Genomic DNA, 17,196 nt, shown 5'->3' on the forward strand with positions numbered 1-17,196 from the left:
AAACATTGAAGAAATGCCAAAGAAGATTCTGTGGGAAAATCTGTGGGTTTTTGCTGAGGTCGCACTGCGCTTTGAGATGCTGACCTCATTCTATGCTTTCTTCTGTATGTTCTGCCACTATAGGAGTTTCTGACCATGGTAAGAGCTGGGAGACAGTTAAATACTGGGGACATAGTGTTGCATAGGTACCATAAAATCACATCGACATCACCACATTCTCTTTGTTTTCTCATATCAGTGTGGATCTACTGCGGTTCCACCTGTCTTAAAGAGCTCAAACAGGCCTGTGTTGTCTTTATCATGTAATTCCTGGGCAATGAAAGAAGTAGCTGTTGTGTATGTACTTGACTGCTGTATTAGCACTCCTGTCTTTAGCTCTCAGGCAAAACAGAGATTAAGTATTTGCTCATGTGCTTTTTAATGAGCAAAGCTAACTTCTGAACTTCTGATCGCTGTGGCTCAGATCATTCTGAAGTTGTTGCAAATCAGAGATGTTACTTTTAAGGTACAATATTTTGTAGTAATTTGACTTGTCTTGTAAAATGGGGTTGTCTTTAATTACTTCCTTAGTTTCTCTTCTGTGTATCCTGTTCCTGTTTTCTTCATCTGCTTAGACAAGGGAAGAAGAAGCTAGGCTGACATCCCAAGAAAAGAGTTATTTTGGATACGCAGTCATATACGAATGCTGAGTGTGTTTCTCATGACCTTTCTTTTCCACATTAGTCTGAGTTACATGCTCTAGAAGAACTGTAACAGCAGAAGGTTGTATGCCAGTGTTCATATCTTGGTGGTGTTGGTGAAAGGTTAGGAAATAGAAGATGGTTTCTCTGCTATTTCTTCCTAGTTCTGACTTTTTAAAATTTAGGAAGCATGTCTTTGTATCCTTGGTTGCCTGCTTAACAATGTCTATTAACAATGTCAGTGTCTATTAACAATGTTCCCTGTCAGAAGGAAACTCTTTTATGTTAACTCTTTTTCCAGTTTGACCCATTGCAGAGTTCATATTCCTTCCCCCTGTGGATGTCATCCCTTGGGGATGTATGATAAGCACGGGAAAACATGGTTTAAAAATGCTGTAGCTTAACTGGAGCTCAAACGCAGGCATCTTCCTTCTGTGATTTTGACTAGACAAGGACCTCTCCCTGCTGCTGTGTCCTCACTTGACTCAGAACTGAGTCTAATTTCTTGCAACAAACCTAAGGCCATACAGATGAATAATTGGTTTTGCATTTTCAGAAGCGGAACGGTTCAGCTTGAAACGTGACTGTTATCTTGCAACACCTGTGTCACACTTATCTTTAGATGGAATCTGCCATATGAAATTGTTTGTCAGATCTGCTCATTACTATTCCCGCTGTTCATAGTCTTGATGAAGTTCAGTGAGCATACAGATGCTATCACCAGCACTAGCTCAAAAGCTGCCAGTAGCTTGTCACTCCTTTAAGTGATCCTCTGAACAACTGTAGTCCAAAGTACCCTAGAAATAATCTTGATTCCTGCAGTAGTGACTTTGCCTGTAAGTTTGTTAACCTTTGTTTTCCAGTAATAGCATTGGTAGGCCAAGGAAGTGATGATACCTCTTAGACTTAAGCAAGTGGGACCCCTGGGAGGAATATGCCAAAAAAACACTTTCCAAGGACACTGCTACCTATGTATGTATGTTCTAGAGTTGGCATCTGAAACAGTGACCAGCAGTTCTCCCTGGTGCAAAGCCAAGTTGCACAGGGAATTGGACTGTTTTGAAAGGCAGGCTATACAACACTAACACTGGTATGAAAAGCCCACATCCTATATTGCTGAAAGGACCTACTATATTTGATCCCTCATGCCAGTTTTATGGAATATATAGTATGAACTGGTATTTGCTGGATTTTTTCTGGATGTCTCTTAAAAAATGAAAATGTTCTCAGGAATAGAATTAGCACGAAGAATTAGTATGTTTCAAGTGTTTGTTTATGGACTGAAAATTAATGCACATTACTACCAACAACTGTAGTTGAACTTGCTTAGTGCTCTTCTGAAAGGTGAGACATTCTTGAACGTGTTCAATCCTTCTGCCCTTCATCTCCCCTCACTCCTTTGAAAGGAGCGGCAGGCAGGAGTCACGGTGAGTGGATGGGTAAGAAACTGCTACACACCCCAGACAACCACAGGTCAGTCTCACTGCACGTTTCTCCATACTGATGTTTTCATCAAACTGCTGAGATACTTGCTTTCCTACGTTCTTGTTTTTTCCCTCTATTCATCTGTAGCTGGTTTGATATCCTCAAGGTAACTGCCATCTTAGTTCATGCATATCATTTTCTGGAGGATAATGTTATGTCTGTAATTAGTGAAGAATTTTTATATTAGTACTGCTGTCAAAAGGTTAATTCTCGTGCTTCTTTTAAGTTGCTAGGTAGAAGCAGAGTTGGAATATTTAGGAGGATTTCTGTTTCTCCTATAAGATAAAAACTGAATCTCTATATGAATTCTCAGGAGTTTTTTAAATCTTTTCTGTGGGTGTTCATAGACAAGGGAGTGATTCAGCCCAGACTTGGCACTTGTTTACTTTCTACAAATTCGCTCACATCAGAATGAACATTTTTGTTTTACATAACCAAAACAAAGGACTTCATATAGCCATATATTGTGTGAAAGCAGTGTTAAATGATTTTGAGCTCTCAGTTTCTGAGTTTTAAAACTCTCTTCAGCATCTAACTATGAAATGGCAAAAAGATGTGGAAGATAAAAAATGTGTCATAAGACAAATTTGTCCATAATAATATGTACTTTATATTATTGTGTCTGTAATAGTCTGTCAAGCAAATGAGAAGAAAAAAGTCTAAAATATTCTAGATAAAATGAATGTGAAAATTGCTAATCTTGTATCTTTTACTTCTATTTCTAATCACTAAGAAAAATACTGCATTTTTATATAGCTGTTCCAGTATTTCTCACATTCTTGTCTCCTTTTGTTCGTCATTTTTTATTCTTCAACTCTTAATCTTGGCCCTGCGATTTCTTTTTTAGAAGGAACAAAGAGATGCAGCTTAACGTGTTCTGAAGAGCACTAGACTCCTGACTGTTGCTACAGTCTTACAAGGATCTCTTCTGTGAAGTCTCTGATTGCTCTGTTGATGCCAGGGTTCCTTAGGTGGTTATTGTAATCCTAAACATTATTTTAGATAAGTTTTAGCTGGCCTATTCAGAAATTTCCTGCAGGGTATACAGTCAGAGCAGGTGGCAGTAAAAGATAGAAGAGGGAGAAAATCGAGTCTTTAATGTTGCTGAGAGGATCATTCTTCAAATTAATAAGCAATTCAAATTTACTTCTGTGGCTAGAAAATGACCCCTCCAGAGTACTGTTTATTACCTGGGATTACTTATCTACACATGATCTCAACCTCCTCTAAAATCATTTTTATCCTTAAAACAAACCCAAAAAATCCCACCCGAAAACCTTCACTCTCCGGGGTCTTTGCAAAAGAGCAGTATAACATTTATTTCTTTAGCACATTGTAATGAAGACCATTGCAGAGCATTTAGCTGACTGCTTTGTTTTCTACATGTTTTCATTGCAAACAGAGCACCTGTTTTATTTGTAAGTATTTGGATCTTAGAAGTAGATACGGTCATGAAGCAGAAGTTAAGACCAACATCAATGGTTCGGCTGTTTGTGACCTGCTGTGATAATATTTATTAAAGTGTATTTTGTTAACATTTTGTAAGTGGATATATAACAAGAGATGGCAAAAAATAGCATATACTGTATTTTAAATAGCCTGGTGTGAAGGGAAACATCTGTTCCTGGTTAAGCTTCTTTCAACTTGTGTTCTTTTGACTAAGCCCTGTAAGAGTGGTGTTGATATATATCTTCCACGAACATTGCGAAACTATTTTCAGGACTCTCCCAGGAGCCTGGTTGTGCTTTTCTAATCCTTTGCCCCCAGCAGCTTTCAGAATCATCCTCTTGACCAGAATAAAAATAGATATTATAAAATATGTAGATGTTTTTAATGATCCCACTTCTGTCTGGTGGGAAAAATATCTCTTTAAAAATAACAATAAATAGTATAATATTTTATACAGTACTAAAATAAAATGTGGGCAAATTGTTCAAATTGTAATTTTGGCTACGAGTAGCAGATGGCTTGATGAAACAATGTGATTTTAAAGAAACACACTTGGGTTGTTATAAAAGATAAAAGAAAGTGTTCCTTGCAAATTAAAGGCAAAGTCTGTAAGTTTGAGACTGAAATCTTCATTTTTAAACTATTCCTGTTCTCCTGAACATTTTGGTTTTTTTTTGTTTACATTGCTTAGGACAGAGATGGACTAAACCAGTGTCCCGGTTTTGAATCACGTTAGTGCTGGTTGATCACAAATAAATAACCGTTTTCTTGTGTTCTGCATTTTCCCCTTGCTTATGTTCACACATTAGCATAGGAGTTTCTGTCACAAGATTCACGCACAAGACATGGTCTGTATGTTGAAAATGCTTGTTCTCTAGAGCAAGTGCTTGGAACAGTTTCTACACCTGTATTTAGGTTGAGTGAGCATAGCTGGCTGTTCCGTAGCAGTCTATCCTAGGTCAAAACCACTTTTTAGGGAATAAATCCTAAATGATGTGGGTAAATTCAGGATTTCTTTTCACAGTTTAGGCAAGGGTGGGAGGATGCATATATGTTACCTAGCTTTTGGGCAGGTACCGCAGTCACTGAACCTTTGTAGCCTGTGTCCAGCAATGTCTACCCTTTGCCAGCTCTGTGAAGGAACAGATGCCAAAATAAGTTAATAATTTGAGAAGAATCATTGCACTCAGGACCACAGAGGATGAGATATTGGGGTTTCAAGAGCTGTCATCTAGTGAGATATGCTGAAAGGAAGAAATGCACTTGCACCATGCTGCACTACATGTTTAGTATAATGATACTGTTCTCAGGAATAAATGTACAGCTAACACAAGCTGAAGAGGAATTTGAAGTTGTTACTCTGATCCCTGCCTTGGCTCCAGTAGCAGGAGACGTATAGCTTGCTGTTGGCAGCACTGTCTTAAGAGCCTATCTTCTGTTTTATTCAGCATAGCAGTAAGTTGCAGTAGCTACTTGCTTTACTACATTTCTCCCTGTTGTTTGTAGCTTTCAGTTCCCTTTTGCAGAAATTACTACCATTGAGCATGCTATACAACTGCAAAGCTTTCTTTCTTTTCGTTTTCAGTGCCTAGTTATGCTCTATCACAAATGCAAAGAGAGCTTAAAATGTCAAGTCAATGGTTCTGTTGAATGGGCTGTGTACTGTAGAGACAGAAAGGTAGCATACATCTGCTTCTTCAAGAAACTAGTTTTTAGCTTCTGGGTTTGGTTTTGAGCTCTGTTATCTTCTCTTGAGTCTGTCAACTTCAATCTAAGAGTCTTAGCTAAAGTTCCAAAACAGTAATATTGAGGTCAAGGTTTCATTGGAAGTACCAAGATAAACACTATCACCAACACTGCTTAAAGGGTGACACTGTGGTTTGGGATTATGGTAGCATTTCTCAAGGCATCCCTCCAGTCTTTCATCCCTGATGGCCTATTTTGATGTAATTGATAGTGAAAATACTTGATAATTTGAGAGCCTGAATGCAGATTGGGATTTGACTTTCTAAAAGTTACATTTATATCTACTTATATGAACATGAACTGTCTATCTCAAATTCAAATGCAGATTGCCAAGTATAAACTGGAAAAGGTTAAAAATGCATGGGAAGTACAGGCTTAAATGACAGAGCATCCTAGTCAGAAAGGTTGTATGGTCTGGAAATCTGCAAGTAGTGAAACAGAGTCAGAGTAACAACAGAGAAATGTTTTGCAGTTGCTGTTTTGCTGTTTGATTAGTAGAATTATCTTTTTTGTAACATAGTATTAGAGATGCAAAAATGCCAAAGTTGCAGAAGTTTTGAGTTGTTCAGAAGGAACTAAACCTCTCCTTTGGAACATTAGCTAAGCTTAGTTGGTTTTAAAATAAGCAGTAACTCTTGATGACTGTTCCTTTCTTCTCATGTGAGACCTACAGAAAATAGCAGAGGCAAACTAAAAGCCTGTCTTAATTTTAAACATCTGTTTTCATAAATGAACAAACTAGAAGGAAGATGTGCAGTTATTTATGATGAAACATGTACTACTAAATACTAATGACTGCAGTCCTGAACATCCTTTTCCAGTTCCAGCTCCTGGCGTGCAAGTACATAGTGTTCTCCTCAAATCACAAGATCATGTTCTTTGCATGCAGATCCCTGGTGCTATGTCATAGGAGATTTGCTTGAATCCTAAAAACAAGGTAGAAAAATACAGTGATCTTGTTTCTAGTGCACATTATGAGATCTAATGCCTCTAACATTGTTCTTATAAAAACAACAACCAAACAACACACAGACAGACAAGCATTTTTTTATTGGCTAAGGCAGTTCATGCTTGGTTTAAACAGCTCTGAGCAAATTAAACAGCTATTGTTTCAAAGGCCATATGTTTGGCCATCAGTAAGACTAAGTAGCAGTCTTTCTTCCCTTAGTTCACTGCAGAGCTAACTAAATGCATCTGACTACTCAGAAAATCAGTTCATTGCTCCTAGAGAATGTTTTCTCAAAGTACATTTTGGCTATGTGTGCACTTTGTAAATTGTTTCTGTTATTTGGTTTTATTTTAATAGCAGTCCTTTCTGGGTTGCTGAAACATTCTTTCAGTATCTTGTAATATCATGAACCATACAGCAAACCTATTGATGAAAGGTTCAGTCGTGGTACCTAGGTTTTGAAGGTCTTTTTTTTCCAGGTGATCAGGAAGTATAAGCCTTGAGAGCATTTAGGACTACTATAAACTGGAGTGCCCTGGTGACATAAACTGGTAAAACTGGTTTTCTTCTAGATGCATCCCAAAAAAATGTCCAGTTCTTGGAGTATAGGAGTTAAAAGAAATTCCTTATACTTTATTAAATCATTTGTTTAAAAATTCCTATCCAAGGGAGAGATCCTCATTATTAAATTGTTCTGCATTATTTCCCATGTTTATTGATGTGGGTGGAATACTACCCTGAGCTTGTGGGAAGTGTTTTGATTTGCTGTGTGCCGTCCCATGGGAGAAATGTACAGTATCACCCTGTAAGTAGTTGCCCAAGCTGACAAAAGTATATCGTTCTGTTCAGCATGGGATCTATATCCTTGAGCTTCTGTATTTATAAGTAAGAACATCATGCTCACTATGAATGGGAAATTATTATGGAGCTAATGATATAGCAAGAAATGTACAGTCACAAACAATATGTGAACCATACAATGAAGTTGCCAAGTGTCTTTATTCTAAATAGACTTGAAATGAAAACCTCTATGTGTCTGTTCAAAATAATCTTCAGCCTGGAATCTCTGCACTTCTTTCATGGCTGGGAGGCCTATAGTTTAAAAGCAGGTAGTTTCCAGAAAAGTTTCCAGAAAAGAGGATTTCATCATTTAGTCATCCTGTTGCCAGGTGTGGTTTTACAGATCTGTAAATTAGGCTCTCAGCCATTTTCTAATTAGGTAGGGAGCCTTCTCTTGAACCAGAAGTGTTTGAAAAGATGGAACATAAATTTGCTACCTCAACATAATATTTAGTGACACTGCTTTGTGCTGCTGAAGGTTCCTTTTTTGCAAATGCAGCATAAAAATAGGGGTCACTCAGTTCTGAAATAAACACTTAACACTTCACAAATGGTAAGAATGTTAACACAAGTGCCCCAGCTAAAATTCAGTTAAGATAGTCACATTGGGGTTGGCCCTGGTGCTTGTTCCTATTCCTGCTAAAGTCAGTGGGAGATTTGAAATTTATTCCACAGATAGCAAAGGCTAAATCTGTCTTTTTTTCCCCCTCAAGGAAAATGCCAGGTTTCTAATCAAGCAAATTACAGAGATGACATTAAATTCTTTAAGTGCCTCAGCCCTCTGTACACTTGAAATTTCACCCCTTTTTAAAGCAGGTTCTATTTTTAAACTGGCATAAATCTAATTTGTTGCAAGATGGTTATAAACAAATTTGGATATACCCACTTGGGGATTTAATGGGTTAAATGAGTTATGTTCTGCTTCTGTTGTTGAACAGTAACATCTTTTGCGATGGAGACTTGTTCTTGTATTTGTGGTTAATATCATCCAGCCAGCACTTAATCAGACAGTAAAAGTGTTTCTGTTCCTATCTGGGGAAAGAACCAAAGAATTATTTTTTTTTAATTTTGTTGGAATTTCCCTGTTAAAAATTTCCCAGGATGTAAAGAGCAAGTCTATAGCATGTTTAAAATACAAAAACAGTCAGCAAAACAATTTAAATTACTGTGGCTCACCTAACGTAAGGGCATTTTTAATACAGCTTTTTTTCTGGTGTGGTGAGTGATGAAGATGCAGTTGGTCTGCTTTTTATGCTTTTTCCTCTCATTTAGTCATACAAGGTAGTATGACAAAGACCTTGGTTAGTCTTCTAAACTGCCGCATAAAGACAACTGATGGTACTTACCTGCACTGTCACAGTAGCATCATGTTCTTCCCATTCAGTGCAGCTTTGCCCCTGCTTTGTGCCATGTGTTGGTTGCCCTCTTTCTTACATCTGCTAAGATGTTTTCCCAAAAGGGTGGAATAGACATAACTGTGTGAGCCAGTGCAGGATGCCTCAAAAGGTTCAAACCCCATAGGTCGCTGGTAGAAACAGCCCTTCTGACATGTGTAGCTCTGGGGTATGAGCTGTCCAGGTACTGAGGTTTGGGCATGTTTAAGTCTGGGTTTTGTTTTAGGGTTTGGTTCTGGTTTTCTGGTTTGGGGGGGGGGGGGGGGGGGGTTGGTTTGGGTTTTTTTTTGTTGTTGTTGTTTTGTTGTTTTTTTTTTTTTAATATTCAAATATGCAGTATTTCACATCCAGGAAACAGGAAATGTGAATGTATAGTGGATGGCATAATTTGGTCTGGATGTAAAGGCATCTACAATTTGGTACTGTTTAACTCTCAGCAGGATGCTGGAGAATCAAATTGATTTTTTAGTTTGGAAATGTTCAGGCTTTGTACTTTATTTATGATGAGAGTTAGCCTCTCCATGGTCTTGTGGAAAGTTGGAAGGAAAGACTATTCATGTCTGCTGATACATCACTTTGCTGTTCTGCAGCGTACATTGCCCTGTTGATGTAACATTTCCTGCTAAATTGGTTTTATTGAAAATAATGAGATGCTTGGTTCCCCCTCATGTAATTGGGAAAATTTGAAATACAGGTTTTTCTGTATTCTGTATAATACTGATTTCCTTAAGGGCAAGGCCTTGAAGACACAGTCTCTTTTCCCAGTCTTTCTGCTAAACCATTAGGCTAATGCAGTTTAAGCTATCACTCAGTCCTTTGTTCCTCTTGTTCCTATTCTGAGAACAGGAGCCTCAGAAAAAAAACCTCAGCATCAGGTATTCCTTAGAACAAACTTTTTTTTTTTTTTGAGTGAGCCAAGATTGTAAAACATTGCTACAATAGCTGTGAAAGCTGTTCTCATCCAAATCACAGCGTGGGAGAGTCTGCTGTAGATTGACAAGCAGTCTTTATTGACCAGGAGCAATAAAATTGCTACATATATACTATCCTCAAACTCTTAACAGTTGTATACTGGTTACATTTCTATAATTAGCTGCCCTGCAACCTACTAAACAAATGTAGTGATATGTCTATAGATCAGGGATAATAGATGGACTGAATTTGTAACTCTGACTGTATAAAAAAGGTATTTGCATAGTTACAACAGGGAGTCAGGACCATTAAGCATATTATGAATGCGTCTATCATTATCATTCACTTCAGCCTTTCTGAGCAAGCTAGTTACATGCTAACATCCTGTGTAGACAGGTATTTGATCAGGATACTGCTAGTAGTGTTTTTATTTGGAGGTTATTGCCCTCTTTAGCAATGAGCTTTAGGTAGGTCAACATCCCATGTTTGCCAGGGTAAACACCTGGGAAGCCCATTGCCTTGTTTCCTGGAGAGCCCTGTTTAAGTTCCTGTGATCACAAAATCAAGAGTTAATTTAACATGGAAAATATAATAGTGGTGAAAGAGGAAGTTCTTGTTGATCAGGTGTCATCTGTAGGTTTGTGTGTTCAGAACAGTAACATGTTGCCAGGAAGTAGATGATTCATTATAAAAAAAAAATAATTCTGAGTAGAGAAGATGGAGAAATGACCTTCCTTCTAAGTTAAAAAGAAAAAGCCTGAACTGTTTCTGAACTGTCACTTAAGTTTCTACTAAATTGAGCTTCAGAGGATAATCAAAACACTTTAACTCTCTGGAATGGCATGATATCCAGAGAAAGTGGAATTATTTCTCCATTTTCAAGGCATTTCCTTAAGTGTGTTTACATTTGTTATGTGAAGAATATACCTTACATGGAAACCTTTCCTTTTTGGTGAGGGATTCTGATAAATGAATCAGCAGATGCACGTTTTCACAGAAGTCTGGCTTGCACTGCAGCTTCTTCTAGGTTTGAGGAGTATAAGGCCAGTGACTCGAATGGATGGTGCACCTGTAGTGCTGAGTCTGCCTAGAAGAGATTTCTTCTTGCTTCACCTCAAACTTTCCTTTGTTAATTCCAACTTTATCTAATTGTCATTACCACTAGCCCAGTTGTTTTTTTTTTAGAATCTTTTGTGATTGGATTCCTTCATTTTCCTCTTTTACCTAAAGTGTGAAGGATTAATAGTAGCACCCCTTAGTTTACATTTTTCTGCTTAGTTCTGCTAGTTCATTTCACAGTACCTTCTTCTGTTCTGAGTTCTGTATCTTCCCAAAAGTGATATATTAAAATAGCTTTGCTTTCAGGAAGTTGTTCTGTGAATGTTTACCATTTGCATCTCAATCCAAAATAGGGCAAACAACAACTGTTGTTATAATGGTGCATTTAACAGCAAGAATTAGTAACTTTTTTCCTTGCATAGATGTCATAATCATACACCTAACACAGCAGAAGATGAAATATTAAGTCCCAGACTTCTTATGGTTGATATTAAAACTTTTTGCGAGTAATACCACTTCTGATAGTGTATCATAAATAAACTTTTCAAACACACTTTGTCCCTTCTGAAGAAATGTGTAGGTATTTTCTCTCTTTTTTTTTTTTTTCCTTTTCTCCACTTTCACATTATTTTGAATTGTTTAGGGAACTTCTCATCCTGCTTCTATAAAATGTAACTTTTTATGTAAATGTAACATGACAGTTTCTGAGGGTAGTGGGCAAAAGTAGCCAAGTGACATGCTAGCCACCTTGAAGGGTGTTATTTTCTGTGTTTCGATTTAGCTAAGACGGTTTGACAGTTAAAAATATAATCTTCTTCAACTTGTAGATTCAAGATGCTGCAAGTCAAGGCTTGAAATTTGTTGGAATTATACCTCAGTACCATTCCCAAAAGAACTGTCTTGTCAGTGCCTCCTTGACACCCACCAGTAACAACTCTGTGCAATCAAGAGATAACAAAAATGTTTCAAATTACCCTGAGGATCACGCTTCACCTGATGGCGAGAAAATAGATGGCATTAATGGATGCAGTACGCCAGCACTGAGTGAGGAAAGTGCTGACCAATGTGCCCCATCCGGGGAGGACTGGAGGGGTGAAGGACAGGCTGCTGAAGAGGTGAATCTCAGGTCTGCAAAGGGAAATGAAGAACAGTTTCAACATGCAAACCCAAGTGTAAGAGAAGCAGCAGACAAGCCAAATGGACTTGTAGAGAATGAAACACCAGCACAATGCTTAAAACCACTTACGGGCAGTAAGTATTGCAGTGATCTCTCATACATAAAAGCCACGTTAAAATTGCCCCCATTATGTTCCCAGCTCATTTGGGGGGTGGGGATGATGGGACGACCTTACCGCTGTAGTAGCGAAGGAAAGGTGAACCAGATGAGCCCCTTAATCTGATTTCAGCATGGTTACACAGCTCACAACGACTGAGCATAAGTCGCATGGCACATAAAGAGGTGACATAAGCAAGTGCCACTTTGTTATGGCCTGTTTGTATGCCTGAGTGTAAAGACTTATTTTTATCTGCTGTTCAGCTGAATTGGTTTATTTCTGTATTTGTTGAGATACCCTGAGAGCTTTTGATCTTTGTATCCTTTTTGTCTGTTTGAATAAAAAGCCCTGCTAATCTGCCTGATAAGGTTTTGCAGCAAGAGAAGGAATAAGTCACAAAACCTTATCGCAGCTAGCCCCTTTGTAGCAGGTGAACAGATAGCCGAAATTAAACCACATCAGGAACAGCAGGAATGTATGTGATCTGTACTCTGAAGTATCCTAGTATCCTGCAGACAGCCTGGGGTCAGTGCTACAGTAAGAATTGTGACTGCTGGAAAACAGCAGTTATTTTTGTAATGGCTCATGTTTGCTAATTCATAACAAAGGTCCTCTTTGTAATGCTGCTCCTAATAATTTGTCTTGCAGTTCTCATTTTTTGGTAGGCTTATTCGTCGTATACAGGTTTTCTTTCTTTCATTTCTTTGACATATTTCTCTTCAGGTGTGCCTTCCCCTTTTAAATGTCATGCCATCAAAACCCAAAAGTCTCAGCTGAGGTCTCAAAGTACCCTCTTTAAGGTGTTTGTTGCATGGAGGTTACTTGATTAACAGGAATTGTAGTTCAAAATAGGATGTAGACAAGAGTAATTTAGAAAATGAGAAGTCATAAGTAAATAGTTCTTGCCCCATTTCCAGTTTAAACCTCAAAATATTTTTCTTTCCTAGATTTGCTTAGATCCTAGAAAACTCTGTACACTCATTTCTCTTACCAGCTACAAATCTATGTAAGAGGAATGTAGATGGAATTTCTTCAGCTGGTACTGTCCTTGACTTTAATTTATCTGTATTCTTTATGTCTTACATAGATTCAGTCAAACAATCCAACCCCTTTGGGGATTTTTTTTATATAGGACCAAGAATGACTTTGTGTTGTACCCTCTTTGGACTATTGTCTTGGTTTCCGTTGCATTATGGTGTGATTGTCTTTTTTCATCAGATTTGGATCACAACTCTAGTAACCTTTCACCATACTTTCCTCAATTTTTGTTGGGTAAAAAGGCAAATTAATAATATGTTCTGGTTTACACTAAAATGTTATGCATTATAAAGCCTCACTTAGTGTTATAGTTCTAAATTATTTATCTCCAAGTCTAATCAGACCACTTACTTCTCTTTTTATGTACACCGTCTTTGAGAGAGTTAACCTACCAAGTTAATAATCTTTTTGATGCTCTTCTCCATACTGAACACAAAAAATCTTTTGTTGCAAGTAACCACGTTCTTAATATTTATGCATAATGTGAAGCTGATCATCTCCAGTATTCTCAACTTCTATCTGTCTGTAACACTCCGGGATTTTATTACAGCTGCTAATTTGCCATATAAGAGAGGTTATTTTAGAAATGCATTTAGTTTCCTTATTTCTCTTTGTTTCTCTGAGTCCCTTTTGGCTTCTTTTCTTAATTGGTGAATTACGCAATTACTTTCCAAGTCTGAGAAGGCAGTTTTGTGTGACAGCTCACCTACTGTAGGATCTCTTGCCTGTACAACATTGCTGATTTCCTTATTACTCTTGTATGAATTTTTGTTATTACAGCACTCCCTTTTCCTCCTGTGGAAAATGTATTTCAGTCTTTGGCACCAGTTCTCCATCCTTCCTTGGGAACATAAAAAGATAGAAAGCACTGGATGTTGTTTTGTGTGGGGTTTGGGGGGTTTTGGTTTGGTTTTTTTGGGTTTGTTTTGTTTTTTTTTTCCTGTCAGCCTACTTATTCCATAGGAAGTTACCAGTCTTTGAACTCCTTCTTCCATACATAAAACTTCAGGAAAAAAAAAAGTATATTTCTTCCTGTTTGTGAAATCTTATTCTTTATTTTAACTCTTATACTATTCAACTGTTATTTTTATGCTTCTTCATTTGTTTTTAAATATTTTGTAGTGCTCATACACTTTCCCTTTTATTAAAGGGCTGTTCAAAGTAGTCTGGAGAATGATTTGCCTGCGAACAACTCACAGATATTTCAATAGTATGTCCAGAAATACTGTGTTACCTAGAACCAAGCTGAAGGTGTCTTCGTCCATGCTTGAGCAGTCAAGCTCGCTGGTGAAAACTGTTGTCAGTCATTACTTGAACAGTGGTTAGGACTGGTGTAGTATACAGTTAGTAATGATGACAAACCATGTCAGCCACTGATAGACTCCCACACATCTTAAATGCATGTTGTCAACAGCCCAGTGTAAAATACAAATTATCATTTCCCTATGGATTTTCAGTTCTGTGTTTTTTCTATTGTTAGTATAATGTCTTAATACACACCAGAAACATCTCCATTTCCAACATAACTCCATTTTGGGTGTCAGAATCAAAATTATCAAAGAAGTTTTCTGTGTATGCTCTTCTGAGTTAAGATTGGTCTCTTTTTCATGTTTGGTTATATTCCGAGCTTCTTGCTCTCTGCTTCAAGTGCTGCCAGCCTGACTCTGAGCATCTCCCTTCTAGTATCTTTTTCAACTTACACACTACTTGCTCAGGGTCGTTTGTTAGAGAGCCATCTTAACATTTCTCTTGACATCTCTTTCTTTAATCCTTGAGGTTAGAATATAATACCTTGGAAACAAGAGGAGCTTCTTGAATGAAACAATTTAATATTGTGTCTTTACTTTTAATATTAATTTGGGGAGAATTCCTGGTGTTTGGAAATCGATAGAAATGTTACCATTCATTTCCATGTCATTTAATAAGTAAAATCTAATGTAAAAAAAAAAAGGGTAATTTTATTGATAGTTGTACCCTCCTGAGAATTTGAAGGTTGTACCTGCACTTCAACTTGCTTCCAATTTAAGGCTGTGAAAGATGAGCTTTGCTGTCAGCAATGACTTTTTTGTGATAGTAAGTCTGCATCAACTGCTCCTACAATATCCTGGAGAAGATGTGGAGCAGACTCTAGAAAATGTTCTTATTTGTAAGACCCTTCACAATTTCACTTTCAAAATTCATTTGCAGATGTGTTTATGTCTCACCTTGACTTAGACACAGAGAAAATCAACAAAGCAGCTTGCATGGTCTCTATGCTACATCAAAGATTCTTTGTATTTTCTTTAGATAAGACTGCTGCTTGCCGGTTCCATGCCATTCTATTATCAAAACCAAGTTACTTAATGCTGTAGCTTAATGGCCATGAGCTACAGAATGCATTTCCTCCTAAATTTGCAGTAAGATTTCATATTTGAACTGTCCTCAGTGTCACAGCTCTTTTAACAATTCAGTAGAAAAATAAGGTGCTCTGTGCATTGATTTTTAGTGATTTGTTGACTGCTACAGTACTTAAAGCAGTTTGTGGAGCATGTCTTCCTATCTCAGCTTACACTGGTAACTCCAGTAGGGGTGTTGTGCATTAGTCTTTAAATGTTCTATTATCAACAGTGAATCCATTATTATTAACAATTATTGTAACAGCAGTCAGAATACCATATTGGGTTTTGGGACCCTAGCGTGTTAGACACTGCAGAAATGTATTAAGGAGTTAACCACATCCCAAAGTATTTTTTGCAGTTACACAGTGTAATCAGGCAAGGGCAAACTGTGGGTTATACATTGTTTTAGCTCAAATATTATGATACGAGTTGTTGCATTACTCCATTTTTTTCTTTTTGGTAGAAACAGAGATCTTCGCTCTTTTCAACAAGCCTAAAACCCTACAGAGATGCAGCCAGTATTATACAGTGACTATCCCTATGAGGATCTCCAGGAATGGGCAGACTGTCAACAGCTTAGAAGCAAATTGGCTGGAGCACATGACAGATCACTTCAGGAAAGGAGGCTCCTTGGTAAATGCCATCTTCAGCCTTGGAATGGTAAATGGTATGGAAATTACAGAAAGCATTACGCTGTGATTATTTTCCTTTCTCCTCTAATAGAGGTCATTATCTTTGAAGAGAAGGCATTTGGGAGGCGCTTTAGCATAGGCTTGGGGCAGATTTGTTTTAGATCAGCCTATTTCAGCAAAACGGAATGAAAGCACAGGAAATATTTTGGCATCTGAATAAGGAAAACAGATCATATATTGTATTTTATAAACATACTAGAGATGATCCTGTAATTGCTGAAATATACAGAGTTAATAAACAGTACCAAGTAAAATGAATTAAATTAATAAGACTGTAAGCAGATGACATACATGGAAGAGTGGCTTTGCTCTTAGCTATCCAGGCACACACTGATTACAGGTCAGTGTAAGGACCCTTGAATTTCATCTGGTCAACATGTAGTTAGTTCCTTCCAGTTCCTGTAGAGACCAACCCTTTCCACTTTAATGGCACAGTGTTTTGCAAAACTGTCTTCTATGTTTGTTTCATCCTAGCTAGTGTGTTCTTATGAGTGATGAATAAATGCTGGTCTTAATTTAAGAAGAGAAAAATTCAAAACCAGATTTTTGCATGTTGTGAAAATGTGGCACTGAGTCCAGCTTAATACTGTAGCCAATCTGTACTATACTCATGGCCACCATGGCTTTGAAGACAAGCCTGCTGTACAAAGAAAGACTTCGGTGCAGAGTAGGGATCTGAGAGACATGACCAAAAGGACCTTGAGAATAAACCAATACAAATACTTGAGCATAAAAATGTTGGTTACAATCAGATTAATTTTACTGGAAAATTACATGACTAATGTATTTCATGGTTAAAGTGCTTATGGCTGAATCTTTCACTTTATTTTGGTTTGGTTTGTGTTCTTCAAAAGGAATGTGGTTTCCCATAGACTGGGCACTGCTACTAAGATTAGTGGGTTTGTGCCTCGAATTGTAGGGGAACTGCTTCCAGGGCATCTTCTTCTCATTTTGTTGCTGGTCAGAATTCCAGGACCCATGACGAAACACAGTAATATGAGTCAGTTCTGGAAAAAGTCAATCAGGAAATTAACAGGCAATCCTAATTTTTCATTTTGCAAGCAAGTAGCAAGAAAGGAAGGTCTAAAGTTCAGCTGATGGAATGCTTTCACACAGCTTCCTGGAAAGCCTTGTAATTGCTAGTTAACTTGCTTAAAAACAAATGGTCATTTACTTTATGTGTATAAATTGCAACTCAGAGAGGGAAACCTAATTAGCTCTATCAGGCTCAGTATTTTCTTTAATAAAAACTGCTTATCAGCGCACTCTAAAATGCTTTAAACACAGCATTTTTCTGTTA

The 17,196-nt window shown here is 37.6% G+C and overlaps 1 protein-coding gene across 2 annotated transcripts in view; it reads left to right on the forward strand.

Annotated features, from left to right (window-relative positions):
• RFTN1 (raftlin, lipid raft linker 1) overlaps positions 1-17,196 on the forward strand; it is a 98,583-nt gene that overhangs the window by 54,752 nt on the left and 26,635 nt on the right. For both annotated transcript variants that reach the window (XM_057424834.1, XM_057424833.1), the window contains 2 exons: positions 11,342-11,765; positions 15,668-15,871. In XM_057424834.1, coding sequence (XP_057280817.1) covers positions 11,342-11,765; positions 15,668-15,871 — 628 coding nt within the window. The remainder of the gene's footprint in view (positions 1-11,341; positions 11,766-15,667; positions 15,872-17,196) is intronic.

The sequence above is a fragment of the Pezoporus wallicus genome, unplaced genomic scaffold, assembly GCF_028554395.1.
Source record: "Pezoporus wallicus isolate ANWC-B61680 ecotype Strahan unplaced genomic scaffold, APGP_CSIRO_Pwel_v1 contig_3181, whole genome shotgun sequence".
Taxonomy (NCBI): Eukaryota; Metazoa; Chordata; class Aves; order Psittaciformes; family Psittacidae; genus Pezoporus; species Pezoporus wallicus.